General features: G+C 36.8%; 1 protein-coding gene across 2 annotated transcripts in view; it reads right to left on the reverse strand.

Moving 5' to 3' along the window:
• Positions 1-24555, reverse strand: part of MEI4 (meiotic double-stranded break formation protein 4) — a 209232-nt gene that overhangs the window by 67317 nt on the left and 117360 nt on the right. For both annotated transcript variants that reach the window (XM_019442701.2, XM_053904705.1), the window contains exon 4: positions 4186-4317. In XM_019442701.2, coding sequence (XP_019298246.1) covers positions 4186-4317 — 132 coding nt within the window. The remainder of the gene's footprint in view (positions 1-4185; positions 4318-24555) is intronic.

Consider the following 24555-nt stretch of genomic DNA (forward strand, 5'->3'; position numbering starts at 1 on the left):
TTAACTAATTATTGTAGATATACCTGGCTTAACTCCTTTTGTCTTTTAACCTTCATAGTAGCTTTATAAGTGATTAATTTACTACATTTACCATGTTTTCTTTTACCAGTGAAATTTTTTATCTCATAATTTTCTTCGTCTTCTGTATTTTTCCACTTAAATAAGTACACTTAACATTTTTTGTAAGGCTAGTTTAGTGATAATAAACTCCTTTAACTTTTGTATGGGAAACGACTTATGTTTCCTTTAATTCTGAATGATAGCCTTGCTGGGTAGAATATTATTTGTTGTAGTGTTTTTCCTTTCAGTACTTTGAATAATATAACATGCCACTCTCTTCTGGGCTGCAAAATTTCTGCTGTAACATAAGCTGATAGTCTTATGGGTGTTTCCTTGTATGTAACTAGTTGCTTTTCTCTAGCTGCATTTAATATTTTATCTTTGATTTTTCACATTTTAATTATGAATGTCTTGGTGTAGACCTCTTTGACTTCATCTTTATTAGGATTCTCTATGCTTCCTGGATCTGAGTATCTGTTTCCTTCCACAGGTTAGGGAAGTTTTCAGCTTCAAATAATTTTTCTGGCCCTTTTTCTCTCTCTTATTCTGGAATCCCTATAATGTGAGTGTTATACATTTGATGGTATTCCAGAAGTCCCTTAACTTATCCTCATTTTTAAAATTATTTTTTCATTTTGTTGTTCAGTTTGTATGATTTATACTACCCTGTCTTTCAGATTGCTGATCCATTCTTTTGCATCCTCTAATCTGCTGTTGATTCCATCTAGTGTATTTTTCATTTCAGTTATTGCATTTTTCAGCCCTGATTGGTTCCTTTTTATATTGTTTGTCTCTTTGTTAAAGCTTTCACTGTGTTTATCCATTCTTCCCCCAAGTTCAGTGAACACCTTTGTGACTATTACTTTGAACTCTTTATAAAATGGAGACTGCTTATGTTAATTTTACTTAGTTTTTTCCCCTGAGGTTTTGTCTTGTTCTTTCATTTGGAACATATTCCTGTTTCCTCATTTTGCTTGGCTCTCTGCATTTGTTTCTATGTTTTAGGTAGTCAGCTATATTTCCTGGTTTTGAAAGTAGTGTACTGATGTTGAAGGCATTCTTTGGGGCACAGAAATGCAATACTTCCTGTTCTTCAGAATAAGGCACTCCAGTGGGTGTCATCTGTGTGGACTGTGTGTGGTCCCCAGTGGCGGTTTAAGAGTCCCAGCTGCAGCTGCTGTGGGCATACTGATGGGTGGGTTTAGTTCTTGGTGTTGCTGGCTGGGATGCCTGGTGGCAAGTGTTGTGGATTTGTTGCTGGGTAGGGCTCTTCCTTCCCTCTCTGAGGCAGAAGTTGCTTTGAAGGAGTCCTGATCCTGGATAAGGCTGCCCACCATGTATGGCAGGGTGGGAGCCACATTGGAGGGGCAGCTGCCAGGGTAGGTGGGTTTGGTTAGGGCAGCCACAGAACACCAGGGTGGGTCACACAGTGCTATCAAGGTTGATGGAGAGTGTTCAGAACTGGCATGGGCCAACTAGGCTGAAGAAGGATAAGAAAAATTGTGCCTGCCAATACTTCTGTCCCCAGAGAACGTTCCTACAGATCCCTGACCCTTCAGCATGCCCTAAAAGTAGTCGATAAATGTCCTTCACTTAAGGCCCAGGTACTTTACAAACTGCTGCCTCTGTGTTGGGTCCAAGAATGAGTAAGATTGCGTGCAGGCCAATCCTACAGGCCTCCAGCTCTCCTGAAGCTAAGCCCTACTGATTTTCAAAGCCAGATATTAAGGGAACTTACCTTTCTGGTACATATCCTTGAAGGGAGGAGGTGCTCAATGTGGACTTTAACTTCACTCTTCAGGAAGGACCTCCACACCTGTGATATCTCTCCCATTTGTGGGATGGTGTGCTGGGGGTCTGGGTCCCAACCAGACTACCTCTCTGCCCCTATTCTTCTTGATGTGGCTTTTTCTTTCTATCTTTAGCTGTGTTAAAGTTGTTCTGATAGTCTTCAGTTTCTTCTCCAATACAGTTGCTCTATATGTAGTTATTGCATGGTGTGTCCATGAGAGGAGGTAAGCTCAGGATCTTCCTACCTTGACATCTTGAACCTTGACCTCCATATTTTGTTAAACTACATTTCCTATACTCTCTTGCTGGTAGGGTTATGAATATAAAGTTGGTTTAGAAACAAATTCACTCACAAAAACTTTGTAGTTCAAACTGAATCACATAGTGAGACAGGTACAGCACAGGTCACACATTTGTCTGTTGTACATTCTGGCAGGACTGTTTTCTGGAACCTGTGACTGTAGCAGCATCTCCTTGATTTATTAAGAAGCTTACTGGTCATGATGGCAAAGGCAGCAACTCCTTTGGTAGTCAAGTTCTGCTGTGTGATTATGGGAGTCATTCATGAAAGTACAGCCTGAAATTTCTTTCCTCAGCCCTCTCAACAATCCATAGCTACTCATGCATCCTTTCTGCTTAAAATGGCTGAAGTGGATATTGTCATATACTATAATACCAACTAATAGTTTCCTTGTCTTTAAACAAGGAAACCAACTAATTGTTTCCTTACCAACTAATAGTTTCCTTGTCTCCTTGATGGAGAAAATTTATGTAAAGCATGTTAATACCCTATTTATCACCTGCCAGAAAGTAGTTATTGTTCCATTATTATCCTTCTTCCCAAGTGATTTAACAATCAAGATGCCTGGGTTTGAATTATGGCTTTAACATATGTTCTTTCTGCAATCTTGGTCAAGTTGCTTAACCACTCTAAGGTTTTATTTCTTTATCTATATATTAGGTAAAAGGTATAATTACTTCATGGAGATTCGTGAAAATTAAATGAGAATATGTAAATAAAAATTTCTTGTCTGTACTTTGTTATTTTCCATACAAGCAATCTAATTTCATCAAGTCATTTCCCACATGGCTTCCTGTTTTTAAATTCCATGACCTTACCTTGCACTTTCAGAATGCTGGGCACACATTTTAAAAAGTACAGCCAGTGCCTCTATTTTCTGTTATCTTCTGCTTTTCAAATACATTTTTCAAGTTGTTCCTTTTCCATGACATCTTTTCAGGGACCTGCAACCTACCTTGATCACTTCCTTGATGTTGGAGCTTCTACAAACACCAGCAAGTGTTTTAGCACTTCACTGTTTTTTTTTTTCCATTTAGTAAATGTGTCTTCTTTCTTTCTCCAATGCACTTTTAGCCCCTTAATACCAGTAACAATTACTTAAAAAAATCTAACAGAGCACTTAAGAGAGTTTACCATTTAGTAGTCACCTAGATGACTTATCATGTCATTCACCGAATTCAATTAGATTAAATGGTATTTTTGGAATATATTATTAAATGTAGGGAACTTAGACGTAAGCAATTGGTGAAATATTATGTAAAATTATATACATATTTTTCTAATTAATTTTTTTCTCTTTTACCCAAACGTTTCTTCCTGTCTCTGATTTCCTTTAATTGTGCTTCATTCTATCACAGAGACAGTAATGGTATTAAAAGTTGGCAAAGTGAACACATGATATACCAGTATCAACATGAAAATAAAGGAATGACTTCTGTTCCTTAGACACGTTTGTCAGCGTTGATGTAAGAGTTTGCACAGATAAGAGAGCTGAGAGCACAGGGTTTCAACCCTGGCTGCAAATTGGGATGCCTGAAGAGCTTTAATAATACCAATACCTGCATCTTAAATCCAGATACTTCCTTTTGACCAAACTAGCATATGGCTTAACAATAGGGTATTTAAAAGTTAACCAGATGATTCTCATGAGCAATTAGAAATAAAAACCACTGGTTAGAGGCTGTTCTTCATACAGCATCCTTTCCTATTCACTTTCCTCTCAATGTTTTGCTCTAGGAACATGATGCCTGATTAGAGAGATTTAAGGCCATTCATCTAAGCATTCCGTGTCACTGGTGGTACCTTTGGCACATATATGCATGTAAGGGTGATAAGATGGTATTATTTTGAAAACTGTTTTCTGAAAATATCTTTACAATTTTAGTAGACAGTAATTTTATTCACATACTTTGGGGAAAAAAGGTAATGAAACTAAAATATCAGCCGGGCAAGAAGAATAGAGAGGAGAAAAGGAAAGAAAAGTCTATAGCTGTTTTAAATAAATAAGAGTTACAGTTTCGGGTTACATGTACCTGGTTGATGGTACCCAGAATGTCAGTGAAGCTGTTTACTTCTGATAAAAGCTGAGATATTATAGATTTTCTCAACAAGCTGCAACTTCCCAGGGTTACCAGACTCTGAGACACATGGTGCTGCACCTGAAACTAAAGATAAAAATGAATAGGTTTCTACTTTCTATCAAGTCAAGTCAAAATATATTTAGTGGGCATTTTCTAAGACTTCATTACTGAATTCATACTGTCAGGAGTATAAAAAATGTCAACATAATTCTGGGTCAGTCTTAAGCGAAATTATGAAATAGACACATTATAACTATATAAGTAATAACATCTTCTATAGCAGTTAATATTTTGAAATGTATGACAAAGTGCTGAAATATAAGTTTTAGCTGAAATATCAAAATAAATAATTATATTTAGATGATAGACCATATATAGAATGAATGAATAAAAAAATAAAAGATGATAAAACTCTTAAGTGCTTATCTACTAGATATAAGGATAGATATAGATATATATAAAAAGTGAAAGAATGGAGTTTGAAAATGTCTTTTGGGATAGCTGTTGGTACACTATGAATCCCAACTCCACACTGGAGAGACAGGTAGAAGGACTTCTCTATTCTCCATAAGTCAGGAGAGAGGCATTTGACAGAGAGGAGAAAAATGTAGAACTATAAATTTTCATCTAGAGGCAGCAAAAAGTACTCACGACTAAACAAATATAAAAGGACATTAGGAGACAACAAACTGTATCCCATACAATTATTAAGAGAAAGGCCATCTGATTATAAATCACATTAAAGTTATGTATAAATCATAGCTGGAACTTCATTAAATGTACCCTTTAATATATTTTGGAGAAAGGAAGCTTCACAAGTATCTTAAAGAAATAGCACATACCTTGTCATGTTAAAATCATATTAAGGAGACATTGCTTTTGTATATAAAACGTTTAAATGATAATGTTAAGCAAATAATGGTCTATGAAATTAGGAAATGTCACCTGTGTCCTTTAAGATAAACACTTAATGTAGATATTTCTCAAATAGATATTGTAATAATATACCTTAAAATTTAATCAATGACAGTAAAATGGTGAACATATTAGAGTTCAAAAGAAATTTCTATTATAAATACAGATTTATGTAACTAATTCTTAGTAATAGTTTCCTAAGTCAACTTGTCAACTCAATACTAAAACCACATTGATTTGTTACCATAAGAAATCATAGTTATTTATCATTATTATTTCTTAATAATGTAACTGGCTAAGACAACCTCTGTAGCTCTCCACTGCCAGTTTTTTGCAGATTTTTCACATTTTTGTTTGTACCTGAAAAAAGAATACTCCTATATAAACTCTAAAAAAATTTCTGTTGCATATTCCATTGATGCTTTAGTTGTACTTATGTCTTTTCTTAATATTTAATTCTTTAGGAGATAAAGTGCAGAAAAAATTCACAGTAAAATAAAAGGTACTTCAGACAGTGGGAATGAAATTATGAGGGTATTAACAAGGTTAGGTTTGTGGACTCTGGAACCTAACTGCCTGAGTCAAATGTCACCTCTACTGCTTATTAACTTTTACTAGCAAGTTACCTTTTTTAATGTTTGAGCTTCCACACCTGCAAAATAATGATTGTGATAGCACCCACTTCAGCTGTTGTGCATATTAATTTAGACAGTAAAAATGGTTAACACAGTGCCAGGCATTTAATAAGTGTTCAATAAGTGTCACATGTTATAATGTAAAAGCACTGAAGGATACAGAAATTTAATTTATTGAACCCTGAAAAGTTAAATACTAGTAATAAAATAAAAATAAATGTTTTTCTAGAGTTAATACAATCCTATTAGAGAACACTGATAAGAAGAAAAGTTCATCATAAACACCTTTTCCAGAATCTAGATAGGAATTGTTACTGTCTCCCCAATATGACTGAGGTTTGTAAGAGAACAAAGACTAAGTATATAACTGTTAAGGTAATGTAAAATTCTGTTAATGTTTTATAAAATGGCCTCTATACTTCTTTACATTTTAATTGACACTTGCCCTTTTGAAAACACAGTGGAACTTTTGAAAGAGGCTGGCATGGAGGCTAGGGCTTACATCATACAATATACAAGTGGCTACTGTGGTGGAAAACATGGAAGGTCTCACTCAATACTTATGCTATCTTTTTCTACTGTAGCACATCTTCCTGTATTTCAGGGACTGGAAAGTTATTAATAATTTCCCCCAGATTCCTGTGCAGTTAGAATTTTGGATATTATTTGAGTTCTGCCCATCGGAAGTACTCACTTGAGATTTTTATTTAGAAGAGCATTACGGAAGAAGAGAAGCAGGGCAGCATGCATTCTGTTAGTGACGACTGGCAGAGGGGACATGGTTTTGGCTCATCCTGCAGCTGGTTCAAAGCTTCCTACTTTTGCAAATTCTTAATCCTGATGGAAGCAGTAGGATGCTACCTTGGTGGCTTAGTGGTTTGGGAGTCATTCCTGTAAACTCAGCCTTCTCAAATATTTGTGAACTCAGCCAAATCAAACGTGAGTTGATCTACGTATTCCACTGGAGGATTCACAGAACCCAGTGCTGACATTTAAGTCTTGAAATATGCAGAGGCAGAAGTTCCTACCACATGTTCAATACATTTGCCTATCTGATCTGTGTAAAAGATAGAAGGATCTTGGAGAATGGCAGTGAATTAGCACAGATTTCATCAGGGGTAGTTCTACTGTTCCAGTTGTAGTTCCTTTCTTAGCACAATCAACACTGCTTCTGATATTGTTAGACAGGTCTTAATCTGGGAATATATTTTATTATCCCAATAAGGATAGAATGAAGCAGCTTGCATTCACCTAATGAGACATTCAGTATAATTTTTCTGTCCTATTTAAGGCCATGTCAACTTGCTGGGCTCTGTGTCATTACTTAGTTCATAGGACTGTGATCAAGAAAACATTCCACAGAACATCATGCTGGTGTACTGTATTGATATCATGCTGATATGGCAATTGTTTTAAAGTCCCTGGTAAAAAAAAAAAAAAACATGCATTACAAGAGAGTGGACACCAGGATTCAGGTACCTGATACACCTGGGACGTGTCTGGGTCTGATGCATGTTAGAATACCCCTTCAAAGTGAAAAAACAGGTTGCTTTTGTATGTATTTCCTATCAGTAATAAAAACATATTAATACTTGATGGGAATTTGTGGATATTTGGGGCAGCATATATTCATTTAGGCTTACCATTTGGATGGCAACATTGAATAAATCCTATTTATAAACTTTGAGAAGAGTCCAGAGTCATATAAAGATCTCTAGCTGGTCTAAGTTGAGGAACAGGAAGCTCTGCCACTTGGGCCTTACGACAATAATATCTAACGTTCTTGGAGTTCATCAGTAACTTTATGAAGCCTGTAGCTGATCGTAATAAGAAAATCACAAAGAAAATTACACTTGGTTTGGGAAGAAAGTCAAACCTTTCTTGGCAAATAAGTATAATCTTACACACACACACACACACACACACACACACACATACATACATACATATAACTATTTGGTCCTACAAGAGATTAAATAACTGCCTGATCATGGGACACCGATTAGTCACATATGCCCAAAGCTGCTCATTTGAACAGTGGTACCTAAAGTCAGTTATACACAGCAACACTCTGTCATCAAGTAGCTATACTATATATAAAATCCTGATCAAGCAGGAAATAAAAGCAGAAGTGGTGCTTGAACAGTTAGTTCCAACTAGAATACCACTCCTTATAAGGTTGAGTTATAAGAAATTTATGTTCTAAACCAGTGACAAATATATGATGCTCTTTCTCTGATACCCAGAATACATGAGTTCAGGAACCAAGGTATGAAAGAGACTGGGAATTCTCAATATTATATCTAATGATTCATTGGTAAAGTATTCTTTACATCCTTGTGACTGGATTCTGGTTTAGAAGTCTAAATAAACAAGTAAGAATGATTTCTACTAAAGAACCCCACAATTGTTTCATGAATTGGAGGCTGAAATTTCCACCTGGCTATATGAAGTTCTTTGTGCCACCCTATCAATAGCAAATAGGACATTCCTATGTTGGCTAGAGCAATTGATCTCTGGTTGAGGAAAACAGGCATTTAAAACACAATGGCAGCAGGGAAGATTGTATTTGGAAGCCAGGCGTTACCTGGTATGAATGTCCAAGTAATGTAAGTAAATAGAATATTATAGCAACCTCATGAGGCAAGACCACCAAAAGGCCAGATCCTTCAGAGATGAAACTGTGGGTAAATCCAATTAATTGAGGTTCTGGCTAAGGACAAGTGGAGGGTATAACTTCAGTGGAGGAAGAAAGTCCATATAAATTGTAGATTTATAACTAGTTGTACAACTGAAGGCCATGGAGGGTTATTTTTCTCTTCGTGTGTGTGTGTGTGTGTGTGTGTGTGTGTGTGTGTGTGTGTAGGTATGGCATTTTGGCAGTGGCTCACTTTATAATTTAGTCCATGAACTGCAACATATTGTGATGGAACTGGCATAGGCATGATTATCACATTATCACATAAAATCACATCACATCACCTCACATCACATGAAATGATTGACTCTTTGAATCTTTCCTTTGGAGAAGAGGTCTACAGATTTTTGTTTCTATAGAGAATTGGTACATTATGTCTTCCAAGTACAGTTTTTGCTATTGATAGTTTGGGGAAGTTTGAACAAGGGAAAAAGCTTTATTGAATTCATATGTAAGTAAGTATATAAATAAATAAACCTAAATCTCCCTCTTGTTTGCACATGCTCTATCTCTCTATATATAGATATACGCATATTACATAAAAGAGATCAGACTCTGAGGCCAGACTGCCTGTTCAAGACCTAACTCAGCAATTTACTACCTATGTGACCACTAGTAATTTACTATACTTCTCTGTAGCTTAGTTTTCTCACCTGTAAAAGGAGGATAAGAATAGCTACTATTTCCCAGGCTTGTTCTGAAAAATAAATGAGTTAATACATGGAAATATTTGTAATGAATGTTAGCTATTTTTAACTCTAAGGAAAGAAGATAACCAAATAGAAAGGTCTCTCTCTCTCTCTCTCTCTCTCTCCTCTCTCCTCTCTCCTCTCTCTCTTTTTCCATCACATCTGCAGGAGAGCTCATACCTCCTCCACCCCATTGTTTCTTTCAAGGAGAAGAAGCACAGGTAAGACTGAGGTCTAGAATAACATGCCAGAGGGAAAACACTATAGATAAAGACTGGCAGAATCTTTCCTTAGGCTTTAGTTGCCAAAGAATTTAATCTCTTTGTGACTACAGTGATAAGAGACTCTAAGAGTGTGCCTATCTTCTAAGAATACTTCTCAGTTTAAAAAAGAAAAAATAAGTGAAAATTAGGAAAAACAAGGCATTGACCAAGAATGCTTAGATCAAGCTCTATTGTTGGTCAAAACTATGACTGACACATGGTACAGTCCAATTCTTTAAGGCAAAATTCCAAGTAGGCCTGTATTATAGTAGGGTTTTGCTCTAAAACTATGTATAAAACCAGGGGCAGTATTTCAGAAATCTTCTCAAAGGTGTCATTAAGTGGAAATCTACAAACTAGAGAGCATGGCAGTTTCCAAAGGGAAGACCTGGGCTTTATAAACACAGGGAGGAACTCCTACAAAGTGTGTTTGGAAAGACAACAATAGTAGACAAGTTCAGCCCACATCAGAAGAACAGCAAGAAGTAACAGGCACCCTGGCAAGGGAGTACAACAGAAGAAAGGAGGCTCTGAGAAAAGGTCACGTTTGAAGACCCATGATCTGTCTGTAGACAGCAGGATCTCAGTTTTAAGTAGCTGGTAAGAAACTGGGAAGGCAGACAATGCAGAGAAGCAAGAAGATGGAAATAAGACAGGAACTCTGTTTCCATGCCTGCCAGATAGGGAACAAGGCACAGAAAACATTTGTTGGGACTAGAATGTAAGGTAGGTCAAATTTTTTAGACGCACTACTCATCTGCTAATTTGTAATGAAATTATCCATGGCCCTTTGAATCATTGCCATGGTACAGGTGAGAGCCCAGAGCCTGAGAAGGAGTTGAGCACACACGTATGGGTCAACTGACTGCTGGAAAAAGAGGTATAAGGGGAAAAATTAAACTATGTAAGGCACTGATATACATCAGGATATATTTATCATTGAGCTTCAAAACAAAGCAAGACTTAAAAAATCAAAAGGCAAACAAATATTTGCTTAGGTTTAGAGCAAGGACGAGATGGAGCAGTCTCATGAAAAAAAATGATACGGAGTTAACACATGACAAAAAAAATCTATTTTATTCTCACTTTTCCCATTCAAAGGAATGATCTTCAGTCTGGAGATAATAAACATAATAAATATAAACGATAAAGCAGAATTCAAGGTTCAAATTCAATGAGTATGTAAGAATCTAGTTACCTGAACTGAACTCAAAGTTGGAAGAAATTTATCCTAAAGTACACAAAGTACTTGTAGATGTAATTAATAATATATTCCACTATAATTACTGAGAAACCATACAAAAGGCAACAAAGGAATAGAAGTAGGAAGGGCTATGTGAATTTTTTAAAAATGAAAGTAGTTGTCTCAACCCACGGAATAATATATGTGGATTCTAGCACAATTTTAGGATGCTGCTGTGCAGAAAATTTGTCAGAAGAGCATACAGAGTCATTAGGAAGGTGCATCAATTAAAGAATAACGTCAGGCCACACTAACTTTAATTCCTGTCCTATTATGATAGAGTTGCTATGTTATCAAAAGAAGTCCCAGACATAGAATACGTTGATTTCAACAAGAACTCTGAGCAAGCCCTTAGGATTTCTTTTAGATACAGTAGGGACCACATAAGTTTCAGGATGGGTGAATAAACTGCTCCTAAAGAGAATGGATTATAATTTGCATGGGTTCTTCTAATAGCAGATCGTAGTACTTGGCTCTATAGAGTAACAGAAAAGAGGTGAGTGCTCGGAATGAATTCACAAATGAATTCTGTGAAATAAATGTTAAGAAAACACTTTCAGATCAAAGGTATATAATCATGACAGAACAAGTGACAGAAACTGGTCATGTGGAAGGGCTGCCTAGGGACATGCCTTGGAAGATTCATGCATTCCCTCTGTTTCTATTGTTATTTACTCATCTCACTCGGCTAATGCACAAAATCAAGTAAAACCAACTAAAAACTATGGGGACAGTAAGAATTATGTGCTTTCTTCTGCCTAGATAAAAGAGTTGGGACACTCCATCTAGTATCCCAACAACCTGGATAATTACATTTCTCATTTTTTAAATGGAAGGAAATACACTCAGACATGTTAAGTTCACATGGTGAGGGGCAGAGTCTAGTGTTAGGTTCAGATTTTTTTTTAACTTGAATGCCTATTATCTCTTCTGCCAGTGAAGTAAAACTTACAGGAAAACATGGCAACAGAGGAGCAGAAAACAGTATCAATATAAATATACTATGATTCATTAATATAATATGATTTATTTTGCCTTGTGTATAATTCTTAGTGTTTATATATCGTATCACTGAATCCTTAAAATAACCCTATGAGGAGGTATAATCTCAATTTAAATAACAGGGACCCAGGTATAGAGAGAGTAAATAACTTGTTCAAAGTTAGATCAAATATGCATAAGAATCAGAATTCCCTTGTGCTGTTAACCATTATATATCCAAAGCCATCACATCCCGATCTCTCATGAAGGCATAAAAACTCTGAAAGCCCCCAGGAACACTTATGGAAAATTTCCAACCACTTGCCAGATTCTGATTACAATGTTTATCAATTGCCACAGTAAATGAAGGAAACACAATTGCTAGACTGTGCACCATCAATTTCTGTTAGTGAAGCAGCACTGGAAGCAAACTGAACAGTAGGGGAAAAGAGACTCAGATATACAGGGACAGATGGTACCAGCCCTAAATCTGGGTAGACAACGCACTAAGTGTTCCCTACTTTCTTTTTTTTCCCCAATATATGAAGTTTATTGTCAAATTGGTTTCCATACAACACCCAGTGCTCATCCCAAAAGGAGCCCTCCTCAATACCCATCACCCACCCTCCCCACCCTCCCACCCCCCATCAACCCTCAGTTAGTGTTTCCTACTTTCAAAAGCATCTAATGCATTCCACCCCTTTATTTTCCTATTACTCTATAATTAATATTAATTAATTGTATAAAGAAAACCAAAGTACTTAGGACAAGGAAACAATATTTTAGGGGATGTTACTTCTGAGAAGTGGGTAAATAAATAGGTATGAAAACCCTTTTCCCATAAATGCTATAAGTGCATCTAAAAACTTCTGAACAACCCAAATCTTCAGCAATATGAACCATAGCTATTAATTAAATCTGGCTTATCAGAATGTAGATGATCACAGTAGGCAAGCAATTAGCAGACAGTAATGTCCAGAAAATTGACCTCTGGAACTAATCATGGCTTTAAGCAAACCAGCATGAGTAAGGGGCTGGGCCACTCCCCTAGCTCTCCGGATCAGAGCAGTGCCAATCTGTGCTGTAGAACAGAAACTGTTGTACAAAGATCTTAAAACTTCAGTGCATTAAAGTTAAAAGTAAATTATCCAGACTCAACTGAAAGTGAATCAGAAAAAAACCAAAAAACAAACAAACAAAAAAACGCTTTTTAAAAGCTCTCACTCAGGTGAAAAAATATATACTATAAAAATAAATATGTTACATAGTTTAGAGTAAAAGTTACTGTTGCAATTACTTACATAAAATGATGTTTTAAAAATAACTAGATGTATTAAGATTCTTATAAGGTAGGCAATCATTCATGAAAAAAACATGATTCTAAAGAATAGGACACAATAAAATTAAAGCTATCAGAGCCAAATGTAAATGGTTCTACATTCATTCATTCTTTATGGCAAATATTGACTGAGTACGGTCCATGTGCCAGTGACTGTGCTAGACCCCATTATCACTTAGATTCAATGAAGAATAAAATAAGATTACTTTTGCTTCAGTAGTTACTTCTGTTTATGGTTGGCAAGATACTTTAAAACGCTATCAAAATGCAATTCAGCTTGATCCTGATGTGAAAGAATACTTTCCAAAAAGTTAAAAATGTGACTCTAATACAAATTTAGAGTAAATACATGTCAATGGTGTGTTTATATTATTAGTGAGGGTAAAGAACACTTAGGAATTGAGTACTGGATTTAAAGAAAAACACTGAAATAATACTGTTAAGTTAGATACACAACTGGTTAGTATCTGACAGGATAAACCCCTACTATGACCTCTGGGGATGCCTATGTATGTGTGTACACGGAATTTTTTTTAAAGATATTTTTAATGTGTTCTTTAGTTTTGAGAGAGAGAGTGAATGAGCGTGAGCAGGGGAGGGGCAGAGGGAGACACAAATCCGAAGCAGGCTCCATGCTCTGAGCTGTCAGCACAGAGCCCGACACAGGGCTCGAACCCATGAACTGCAAGATCATGACCTGAGCCAAAGTCAGATACTTAACCCACTGAGCCACCCAGGTGCCCCCAGAATTTTTATATATAGAAATTGTTTACGTCTATACCAGATAAGAATTACGGGTTAATCTGGAACTTCACAGAGTCCAAATAAGTCTGACAAAATACACCCCCAGACATTTAAATAATCCTTGGGTTAGCCTGCTAAATAATGGCTTACAGTGTCAGAGAGGGTAAGTTACCAACATCTTGCCTTAGTTATAGGATCATGATAATGTATTGTAACACTAGATAAAGTAACATATATTAGTGTATCACTGAATTCTTAAGAAAAAAAAAGGAAATCCTCAGAGGCCAAAAGAAATAGAAGAAATAAAAATATGATGAAATCAAACAATTAACTTTCAGGGATGGATAAGCAGGGGTTGCCTTGTCGGCAAATAATATTAGCAGCACGGAACCCTCAACTAAGGCCTGCACCCTTCCAAAGTGGCAAATTGTCTAATATCCCTCAGGTTAATCTTACAGAGCTAAAGTACTAATGGAAGACAGGCTGATAAACATCTGTGTGCCAGCAAAAGGAAGGAACGTCCAAGTTAGTAAGAATGGTACCAACAGTAGAACTAATCACAGTCACCCGTGAGAATGTGTAAAGTCAGCCATGTCTCCGTTGGGTCTGGGATTCAAATTTACACTACTGAATATGCCAGGACCCCAAGCTGAGAAAGTAAGCTTTTCTGGAAACTAGAAGATGCAAATCTAAAACCACTCTTCTCTTTTCAGCCTTATTGAGATATAATTGACATATGACATTAAGTTTAAGATGCACACTGTAATGATTTGATAACTTACATGTTGGAAAATGATTACCACAACAGGGTTAGTTAAAACATCCATTGCTTCCCATAATTTCTTCTTTGTGGTAAGAATGTTTCAGATCTACTTTTAGTATCTTTAAGTGTATAATACTGTATGATTTTTTAAATTTATTTTTTATTAATTTATTTATTAATTTACATCCAAGTTAGTTAGCATATAGTACAAAAGTGATTTCAGGAGTAGATTCCTTAATGCCACTTACCCATTTAGCCCATCTCCCCTCCCACAAACCCTCCAGCAAGTTCTCTATATTTAAGGCTCTCTTATGTTTTGTCCCCCTGCCTTGTCTTTATATTCTTTGCTTCCCTTCCCTTATGTTCATCTGTTTAATATCTTAAATTCCTCATATGAGTGAAGCCATACAAGATTTGTCTTTCTCTGGCTAATTTCACTTAGCATAATACCCTCTAGTTTCATCCACGTAGTTGCAAATGGCAAGATTTCATTCTTTTTGATTGCTGGGTAATACTCCATTGTATGTATATATGTGTGTATGTATGTATAGATAGATACCACATCTTCTTTATCCATTCATCTGTCGATGGACATTTGGACTCTTTCCATACTTTGGCTATTGTCAATAGTGCTGCTATAAACATTGGGGAGCATGTGCCCCTTCAAAACAGCACACCTGTAACCCTTGGGTAAATACCTAGTAGTGCAATTGCTGGGTCATATAATACTGTACGATTAACTGTAATTGCCAAGGTGTACATTAGATCCCCAGGATTTATTCATCTTCTAACTGGAACTTTGTATACTTTGACGAATATCTCCCCATTTCCTATACCCTACAGCTCTTGGTAAACACCATTCTATTATGTGTTCAGCTTTTTAAGACTCCACATATAAGTAATATCAATAGTATTTTTCTTTCTCTCACTTAATTCACTTTACTTAATGCTCTCAGAGGTCCATTTATGTTTTGCAAATGTCAGGATTTCCTTCTTTCTCATGTTTCAATAACATTCCACTGTATTTATATATACCGTATCATCTTTATTTATCTACAGATAGACACAGGTTGTTTTGGTATCTTGGCTATTATGAATATGCTGCAATGAACATGGGAGTATAGCTATCTCTACAAGATCCTGATATCATTTCCTTTGGAGATATATACATACGTGTGTGTGTGTGTGTATATGTATATGTATATATATATATATACATATACATATACACACACACATATATACATATATACATGTATGTATGTATATACATATACATGTATATACATACATACATGTATGTATGTATATGTACATACACACACACACACACACACACACACACGCCTAGAAGTTGAATTGCTGAATCCTATGATAGTTCTGTTTTTAATTTTCTGAGGAACCTCCATTCCATATCCTGTTGTGACTGTACCAACTGATATTCCCAGTGCTCAACAGCTCCTTTTTCTTTATATCCTCACAATGCTTGTTATCTCCTCTTTTTGATGACAGTTCTTCTGACAGGTATGAGGTGGTATCTCATTGTGGTGCTGATTTGCATTTCCTTGATGCTGAGTGATGTTCAGCATCTTTTCACACACCTGTTGGCCATGTGTATACCTTCTTTGGAAAAGTGTTTATTCAGTTCCTCTGACCATTTCTTAACTGGACTGTTTGTATTTTTGATACAGCTGTAAGAGTTCTTTTTCTATCCCATTCTGGAGGCTGCCTTTTCATTTTATGGATAGTTTCTTTTGCTGTGCAGTTTTTCTGTATGATGGTCCCATTTGCTGAATTTTGCTTCTGTTGCTTGGGCCTTGGTTTTGTTTGCATGCTTTGCAAGTGCTCAGTTCCAGGTTCATCTCTACATGTCTTTTGTTATCAAAGAATAACCGATCTACAATATTATTTTAGTTTCAATTATATCATCTATATTATACTACTTATTTAAATTATATAACTCTACTATATATAATCATTATATAGAACACAGTGATTTGACATTTATACACACCGTGCAATGATCACCATGATAAGTCTAGTTACCATTTGTCACCACACAGGTCTTTAAAATATTATTGACTATAATCACTGTGCTATACATTACATCCCTGTAACTTATTTATGTTATAAATGAAGATTGTACCTCTTAATCACTTTCACCTATTTTTTCCAGCCCCCAACCCTCATCCCTGCTGACAATCATCAGTTTGTTCTCTGTATCTATGAATCTTAGATACAGATAAACAATAGTATTATTGTTTATAATCCCCATGTTGTACTTTCCAACCCAGTGACTTATTTATAACTGGAAGTTTGTACCTCTTAATCTCCTTTATTCCCCCAAATCCCTCAACTCTGGAAATGAGCAGTTTGTTCTCTATATTTATAATTCTATTTCTATTTTTGTTAGTTAGTTTGGTTGTTTACCTGTTCTTTTGTTTTAGAGCCCTCATAAAAGTGAAATCATATGGTATTTGTCTTAGACTTATTTCACTTAGTATAATGTCCTCTAAGCCTATCCATGTGGTCACAAATGAAAATATTTCACTCTTTTTATGGCTCAGTAATATTCCATTATATTTATACACCACATCTTCCTTATCCATTCACCATCAGTGAGCCTTTTGGCTGCTTCCATATATTGGCTATTATAATTAATGCTGCAATAAACATAGGGGTGCATGCATCTTTTTGTTTTTTTTTAAGTGTTTATTTAAATTAGTTATTTTATACATATATATACACACACATATACATATATACATATATATCCGTATATATATGTGTGTGTGTATATATATATATAGTGTAATATTAGTTTCTAGTGTACAGAATACTGATTCAGCACTTCCACACAATACTTGGTGTTCATCAACGTGTGCTCCTTCATCCCCATAACCTATTTAACTCATCCCCCTACCTACCTCCCTCTGATAACCATCAGTTTGTTTTCTGTAGTTAAAAGAATAGGGAAAAAAAGAGAAGGGGGTATGCCACATATTCTTTATCCGTTTATTAGTCTATGGACACTTGGGCTGTTTCCCTAATTTGGCTATTGTGGATAATGCTGCTATAAACATTGGGATGCATGTATCCCTTTGAATTAGTATTTTTGTACTTTGGGGGTAAATACCTAATAGTTCAATTGCTGGATCATAGGGTAGTTCTATTTTTAACTTTTTGAGGAACTTCCATGTTTCCCACAGTGGTTGCACCAGTTTACATTCCCACCAACAGTACACAGGGTCCCTGTTTTTCCACATCCTTGCCAACACCTTTTTTTTCTCATGTTGCTGATTTTAGACATTCTGATAGGTGTGAGGTGATATCTCACTGTAGTTTTGATTTGTATTTCCCTAATGATCAGTGGTATTGAGCATCTTTTCCTGTGTCTGCTGGCCATGTCTTCTTTTGGAAAAATGTCTATTCACATCTTCTGCACAATTTTTAATTGGATTAGTTGTTTTTTGAGTGTTGATTTTATAAGTTCTTTATCTATTTTGGATACTAACCCTTTATCAAATATGTTATTTAATAAATACCTTCTCCCATTCTGTAGGTTCACCTTTAATTGCCTCTTAGTTTTGTCGATGGTTTCCTTCCCTGTGCAGAAGCTTTTTTATTTTAATGAAATTACAATAGTTTATTCTTTTCTTTTGTTTCCCTGTCTCAGGAGACACACCTAGAAAGAAGTTGCTAAAGTAATGCCTGTATTCTCTAGGATTTTGATGGTTTTAGGTCTCACATTTAGGTCTTTAATCCATTTTGAGTTTGGTGTAAGAAAGTGATCCAGTTTCATTCTTTTGCATGTTGCTGTCCAGTTTTCTGACATCATTTGTTGAAGATACTATCTTTTTCCCATTGGATATTCTTTCCTGCTTTGTCAAGATTTGTCAAAGACTAATTGACCATATAGTTATGGGCACATTTCTGGGTTTTCTATTCTCTGCATCTATTTTTGTGCCAATAACATATGTTTTGATCACTACAGCTTTGTAATACAACTTTAAGTCTGGAATTGTGAGGTCTCCAACTTTGCTTCCCTTCTTCAAAGTTGTTTTGCCTATTCGGGTTTGTGTGTGTGTGTGTGTGTGTGTGTGTGTGTGTGTGTGTGGTTCCATACAAATTTTAGGATTGTTTGTTCTAGCTCTGTGAAAAATACCAGTGGTATTTTGATAGGGATTGCATTGAATATGTAGATTGCTTTGGGTAGTATTGATATTTTAACAGTATTCTTATCTGTGAGCACGGAATGTTTTTCCATTTCTTTGTGTCATCTTTAATTTCATCACTATTTTAATTTTATCAGTAATTTAATTTCATCAGTATTTTATAGTTTTCAAAGTACAGGTCATTCACAAACTCTCTGGTTAGGTTTATTGCTAGGTATCTTATTGTTTTTCATGCAATTGTAAATGGAATTGATTCCTTAATTTCTCTTTCTGCTGCTTCATATTGGTGTATAGATGTGCAACATGTCTGTATGTTGATTTTGTACCCCATGCCTTTACTGAATTCATTAACCAGTTCTAACAGTTTTTTGGTGGAGTCTTTTTTTTTTAGTTTTTAAATTTTTTTTTAATGTTTATTTATTTTTGACAGAGAGAGAGAGAGAGAGAGAGAGAGCGAGGATGAGTGGGGGAGGGTCAGAGAGAGAGGGATACACAGAATCCGAAGCAGGCTCCAGGCTCTGAGTTGTCAGCATAGAGCCCCATGCAGGGCTCGAACTCACAAGTGGTGAGATCATGACTTGAGCCAAAGTCGGAGGCTTAACAGACTGAGCCACCCAGGTGCCCCTCACCCCCGCCCCGCTACTTTTTTTTTTTAATTTATTTTTTCTTTCTGGTTTTCTATATAGAGTATCATGTCATCTACAAATAGTGGAAGTTTTATTTCTTCCTTGACTATTTGGATGCCTATTATTTCTTCCTGTTGTCTGCTGTGGTTAGGGCTTCTAGTACTATGTTATATAATAGTGGTGAGAGTAAACATCCCTGTCTTTTTCCTGACCATAGAGGAGAAGCTCTCAGTTTTCCCCATTGAGGATTAGCTGTGGATTTTTCATATATAGCCTTTATTATGTTAAGGTATGTTCCCTCTAAACCTACTTTGTTGAGGGTTTTTATCATGAATGGACGTTGTGCTTTGTCAAATGCTTTCTCTGCATCTACTAAAATTAGAAGTTACTGTGTCCTCTAGGTTGCTCATTCATTCTTCTGCTTCCTCCTGTTTATTCTATCTAGTGTGTTTTTAATTTAATTCATTGTGTTCTTTATCTCTGGTTCTTTTTAATATCTTTGTGAAGGGTATCACTGATGTCCTCCAGTCTTTTCTCAAGTCCAGTGAGAATCTTTACGATTATTACTTTTAAATGCTCTATCAGGCATATTACTTATCTCTGTTTTGCTTAGGTCTCCTGCTCTGATTTGGCCCTGTTCTTTCATTTGGGACATATTCTTCAGTCTCCTCATTTTGTCTAACTATGAGTCTTTTTTCTGTGTGTTACACATGTCAGCTATGTCACTTGCTCTTAAATGTAGGGGCATTATTTAGAAGAGGTGCTGTAGTGCCCTACAGTGCAGTGTCCCCTGTTCACGAGAGCCTCGTGTTTCAGGGCTATCTTCTATGTGTTCTGTGTGCACACTGCTATTGTGGCTGAGTCACTTTTTCCTTCAGTCCACTGGTCAGTAGTGGCTCTCTTTCCTTGCTGTGGGCAGTGTTATGTCCTTGTATTAGTGAGCCAGTCTAGGGGTCCACCTTAGGCTTCAGTTGAATTAGACCAGGCTTTGCCAGAGATGCAGTATCACCCAGCTGCAGGGTGTTGTCCTGGGAGAAGCTTTCATTGTTAGGTGGGGCCTGTTGTCAGACCAGCTGTCTGCCTCCATCCCACTGCTGGGGTTGCAGTCTTACTGGTGTGTTTGGTTATCATTCCCTCTCCCCAGTGCAGAGTCATTCTGGAGTAGTGCTGACCCTTGTCAGAGCTGCTTGCACACTGCCAGGCTTGTGGTAGCACTTTAGTCTCTGGTCAACAGTGTGTTAGAAAAAGTGAACCCACAGTGTGCACAAGGGGCTGGGCTCACATTGTTAGCAAAGATTGCATGCAGATACTTTGCAAGAGGGGACCCACTGCAGTAGCCAGGACCAATGCTGTCCAGGCTGCAAGGGATGGATCCACAAAGTGTGCACTGCAAGGATCTCTCCCCCTCCAAGCTGTGCTCTGACATAAGTAAACAACTCTCCCTCACATATGCTCCAAGCATTTTTCAAACTGCTGCTTCTATGCTGTATCTCTGAAGGCTTTTTGTTGTGCCGTGTCTTTAATGGCTGGGACTCAGTTTCCTTTCACCCTCCTGGCTCTCCCAGAGCTGAGCCCACCGTTTTTTAATATTCTGGGTTTTAAGTTCCACTGGTTGTAAAAACTCATGAAATTCAGCCCCTCTGGATTTCAAAGCCAATATTATGGGGATTTGTCTTCCCTGTATGGGGTCCCTGGTGCAACAATCTGTTTCTCTCCCCTTTCTGTGCCCCTAAGTCCCTCCCTCTCGAGGACAGTCCCACAGGTGTGTTTAGCTCCTGACCTGTCTCTGCCCATCCTACTCTCTTTTTTCTTTCCTACATGTTTTTTCTGCAAGTGTGGAGTTTTTCCCTGCAAGTCTTTGGGTTGTTTTCTGGGTTATTTACACTGATATATTATCTAGTTTTATCTGTGGGGTGAAGTGAAATTAGGGTCCTCCTCCACCATCTTCCCAGTTATTCTGACTTTACTACTTTTGTCCTTTAATCTTCATACAAGCTTTAGAAGTGATTGCTCTACTAACTTTGTTTTCTTTTATCCTTGAAATTTTTTCCTTTCATAATTTTCTTCTAATTTGGCCTTTTCTTTTCCACCTAAAGTAGCCTCTTTAACATTTCTTTTGAGGCCAGTTTAGTGGTGATTAAACTCTTTAGCTTTTCTTTGGGAAACTCTTTATCTCTCCTTCAATTCTGAAATCAGTTCATCTGGTCCCCTCCAGTGCAATGAGGATCTTTGTTACTATTACTTTGAACTCTTCATTTTTCTGAGGTTTTGTCTTGATTTTTCATTTCAAGCATATTCCTCTGCCTCCTCATTGTGATTGACTTTTTGTGTTTGTTTATATGAATCAGATACAACTACTTCTGAACTTGAAAGAATGATCTTGTGTATGATCATCTCCTATGTAGACTGTGTGACTGGTGACTTTGGCTAGCTGATCACAGCTGAAGTGGATGTGGGCCAGGGCAGTCCTGAGGCTTTCCATGCAACAGGTGCCTTAGCTGGACGGCTGTAGTAAAGAGGGTGCAAGCCATGGGGTCCGAGGGTGCTCCATGCAAGGGGTGCCTTGATAGGGCAGGTAGAACTGAGGCAGGAGCACACCAGGGGGTACTGGGACACTCTGGTCAGGGGCAGCCTGACTGGAGCTGAGGTGGTCATGGGCCATGGAGTGTCTGGGTGCTCTACTCCAGAGGTGCTCTGGCAACTTATCTGGAGCAGAAATGGTATAAGCCTTGAGTGTTTGAGTGTTCTGAGGTTCTCTGTACCCATGTCACCTGAGTGAGACAGCTTAGCTGTAGTGAGCACTGATTTGGGGTATCCCTGTATAGGCTATGCTGGGCATGTGTGGGCTAGAGCCCCAGGGATCACTGAAGTAGTATCCCACTTAGGGTGACCAGATCCTGCTCCTATCTATGCTATCAAGGAAGAGGAGAAATGTAAACCATGGTACTTGCCAACCCCTCCAATCCAGAGAATGTTTAAGCAGCTTTCCTAGAGTTCTAGGGCTGGATCCTTTATAGCCTAGGTATTCTTTCAAACCGTGTTTTTTATTTGTTTTTTCTAAGCTCAGGATATCTGGAGTTGGTGTGGGCTAGTGACCTGATGCTCACTGAGGTGGCAGGATGTTTATGGCATCTGGAACCTGTTCACATCTGAGCTATCAAGACAGAGGGGGTACATAAGCAGTGGCAATTGTCAGCCCCTCTGACCCACAGAGTTTCAATAGTTCCCCCACCATTTGGCAGGGTTCTGTGGCTGGTTCCTTTACATACTACTGCTCTGTTAAAACATGGCTTTTTTTCCTTTTCTCCAGGGTCCTTCAGTACTATCTTTCCCCACTGAAGTTCCCAGCATCAAGGATCTCTCTTGTACTTAAAACAAAAATGTTGTTGTTTGTTTGTTTGTTTGTTTGTTAATTTTAGGGAGAGAGAGACAGAGGGGGGCAGAGTGAAGAAGACAGAAAGGGAGAGACAAAGAATCCCAAGGAGGTTCTGGCTGTCAGCACAGAGTCCAATGCTGGCCTCTATCCCACAACCCTCGGATCATGACCCAAACCAAAATCAAGAGTCTGATGTTCAACTGCCTGAGCCACCCAGGAGCCCCTCTCTTGTCATTCTTTTTATGTAGCTTTACTTTTGTTGTGCAGAACCTTTTCAGTCAGACCTCAGTTCTTCAGGAGGAACTATTTTACATATATATATGTATATAAGTATATATATATATATATATATGTATATAAGTATATATATACATGTGTATATATGTATGTATATATGTATATAAGTATATATATACATGTGTATATACACATGTATATATACATATATATACGTGTGTGTGTGTGTGTGTGTATGTATATATATATATATATATATATATATATATATATATATATTTAAGTATAGATTTGGTGTGTCCATGAAGAAAGTGAGTTTAGGGTCTTCCTACATTGCCCTCTTGGTTGGGTACCTCATTCAGGGTCCTCTTTTGCTCCAAACAAATATTTGTTGTAGTTCTGTGAAACATGCCACTGGAATTTTGGGAGAGATTTTGTCGAATCTATAGATTGCTTTAGGCTGTATGGACATTTTAACAATATTAGCTCTTCCAATCCATGAGCACAGTATTTCTTTCCAGTTGTTTGTGTTGTCCTCAATTGCTTTCATCATATCTTATAGTTTTTAGAGTACAGGTCTTTCACCTCCTAGGTTAAATTTATTCCTATGTATTTTATTATCTTTGTTTCTGTTCTGAATGGGATTGTTTTAATTTATCTGATGGTTTTTATTATGTATAGAAACACAACAGATTTCTATATATTAATTTTGTGCCCTATAATTTTACTGAATTTATTACTTCTAATAGTTTTGGTGGAGTCTTTAGGGTTTGCTATGTATAGTATTATGTTATCCGCAAATAGCTTCACTTCCTGCTTTTTAATTTGGATGGCTTTGTTTCTTCCTCCTGCTGCTTTGGTTATGACTTCTGATACTCTGGTGCATATAAGTGAGGAGAGAGGGCATCCAAGACTTGTTACTGCTCTTAGAAGAAAAGTTTTTAGCTTTTCACCATTGAATATGATGTTAAGTGTGGGCTTGTCATATATGGCCATTATTACACTGAGGTATGTACTCTGTATACCCACTTTGTTGATAGTTTTTTTCATAAATGGATGTTGAATTTTGTCATATGCATTTTCTGTATCTATTACAATGCTAATAGGATTTTTATATTCTGTTTTATGTATGTGATATATCATGTTAATGACTTACAGAGATTAAACAATCCTTATATCACTGGAATGAATACTACTTGATCATGGTGTGTGATCCTTTTAACATATTGTTTGATTTTGTTTGCTAATATTTGTTGAAAATTTCTGCATCTATGTTAATCAGGGATATTCAATATAATTTTTTCTTTACTTTTTTTTTTTTTTTTTTGTAGTTTGTCCTTTTGGTTCTTTGTGTGTGTGTGTGTTTTCCTGTGTTTTGTATCAAGGCAATGCTGGCCGTGTAAAGTGAGTTTGGAAGTGTTCTTTCGTCTTCAATTTTTTGGAATAATTTGAGGATACATGTTAACTTTTCTTTAAATGTTTGGTGTAATTCACCTGTGATACCACCCAGACCTAGACTTTTATTTGTTGGGAGGTTTTTGATAACTAATTCAATTTCGTTGTTAGTAATTGGTCTATTCAGGTTTTCTACTTCTCTATGATCCAATGGTAGAGATTATATGTTTATAGGAATTTACC

Source organism: Panthera pardus, unplaced genomic scaffold (genome assembly GCF_024362965.1).
Source record: "Panthera pardus isolate Hobbes unplaced genomic scaffold, ASM2436296v1 HiC_scaffold_17, whole genome shotgun sequence".
Taxonomy (NCBI): Eukaryota; Metazoa; Chordata; class Mammalia; order Carnivora; family Felidae; genus Panthera; species Panthera pardus.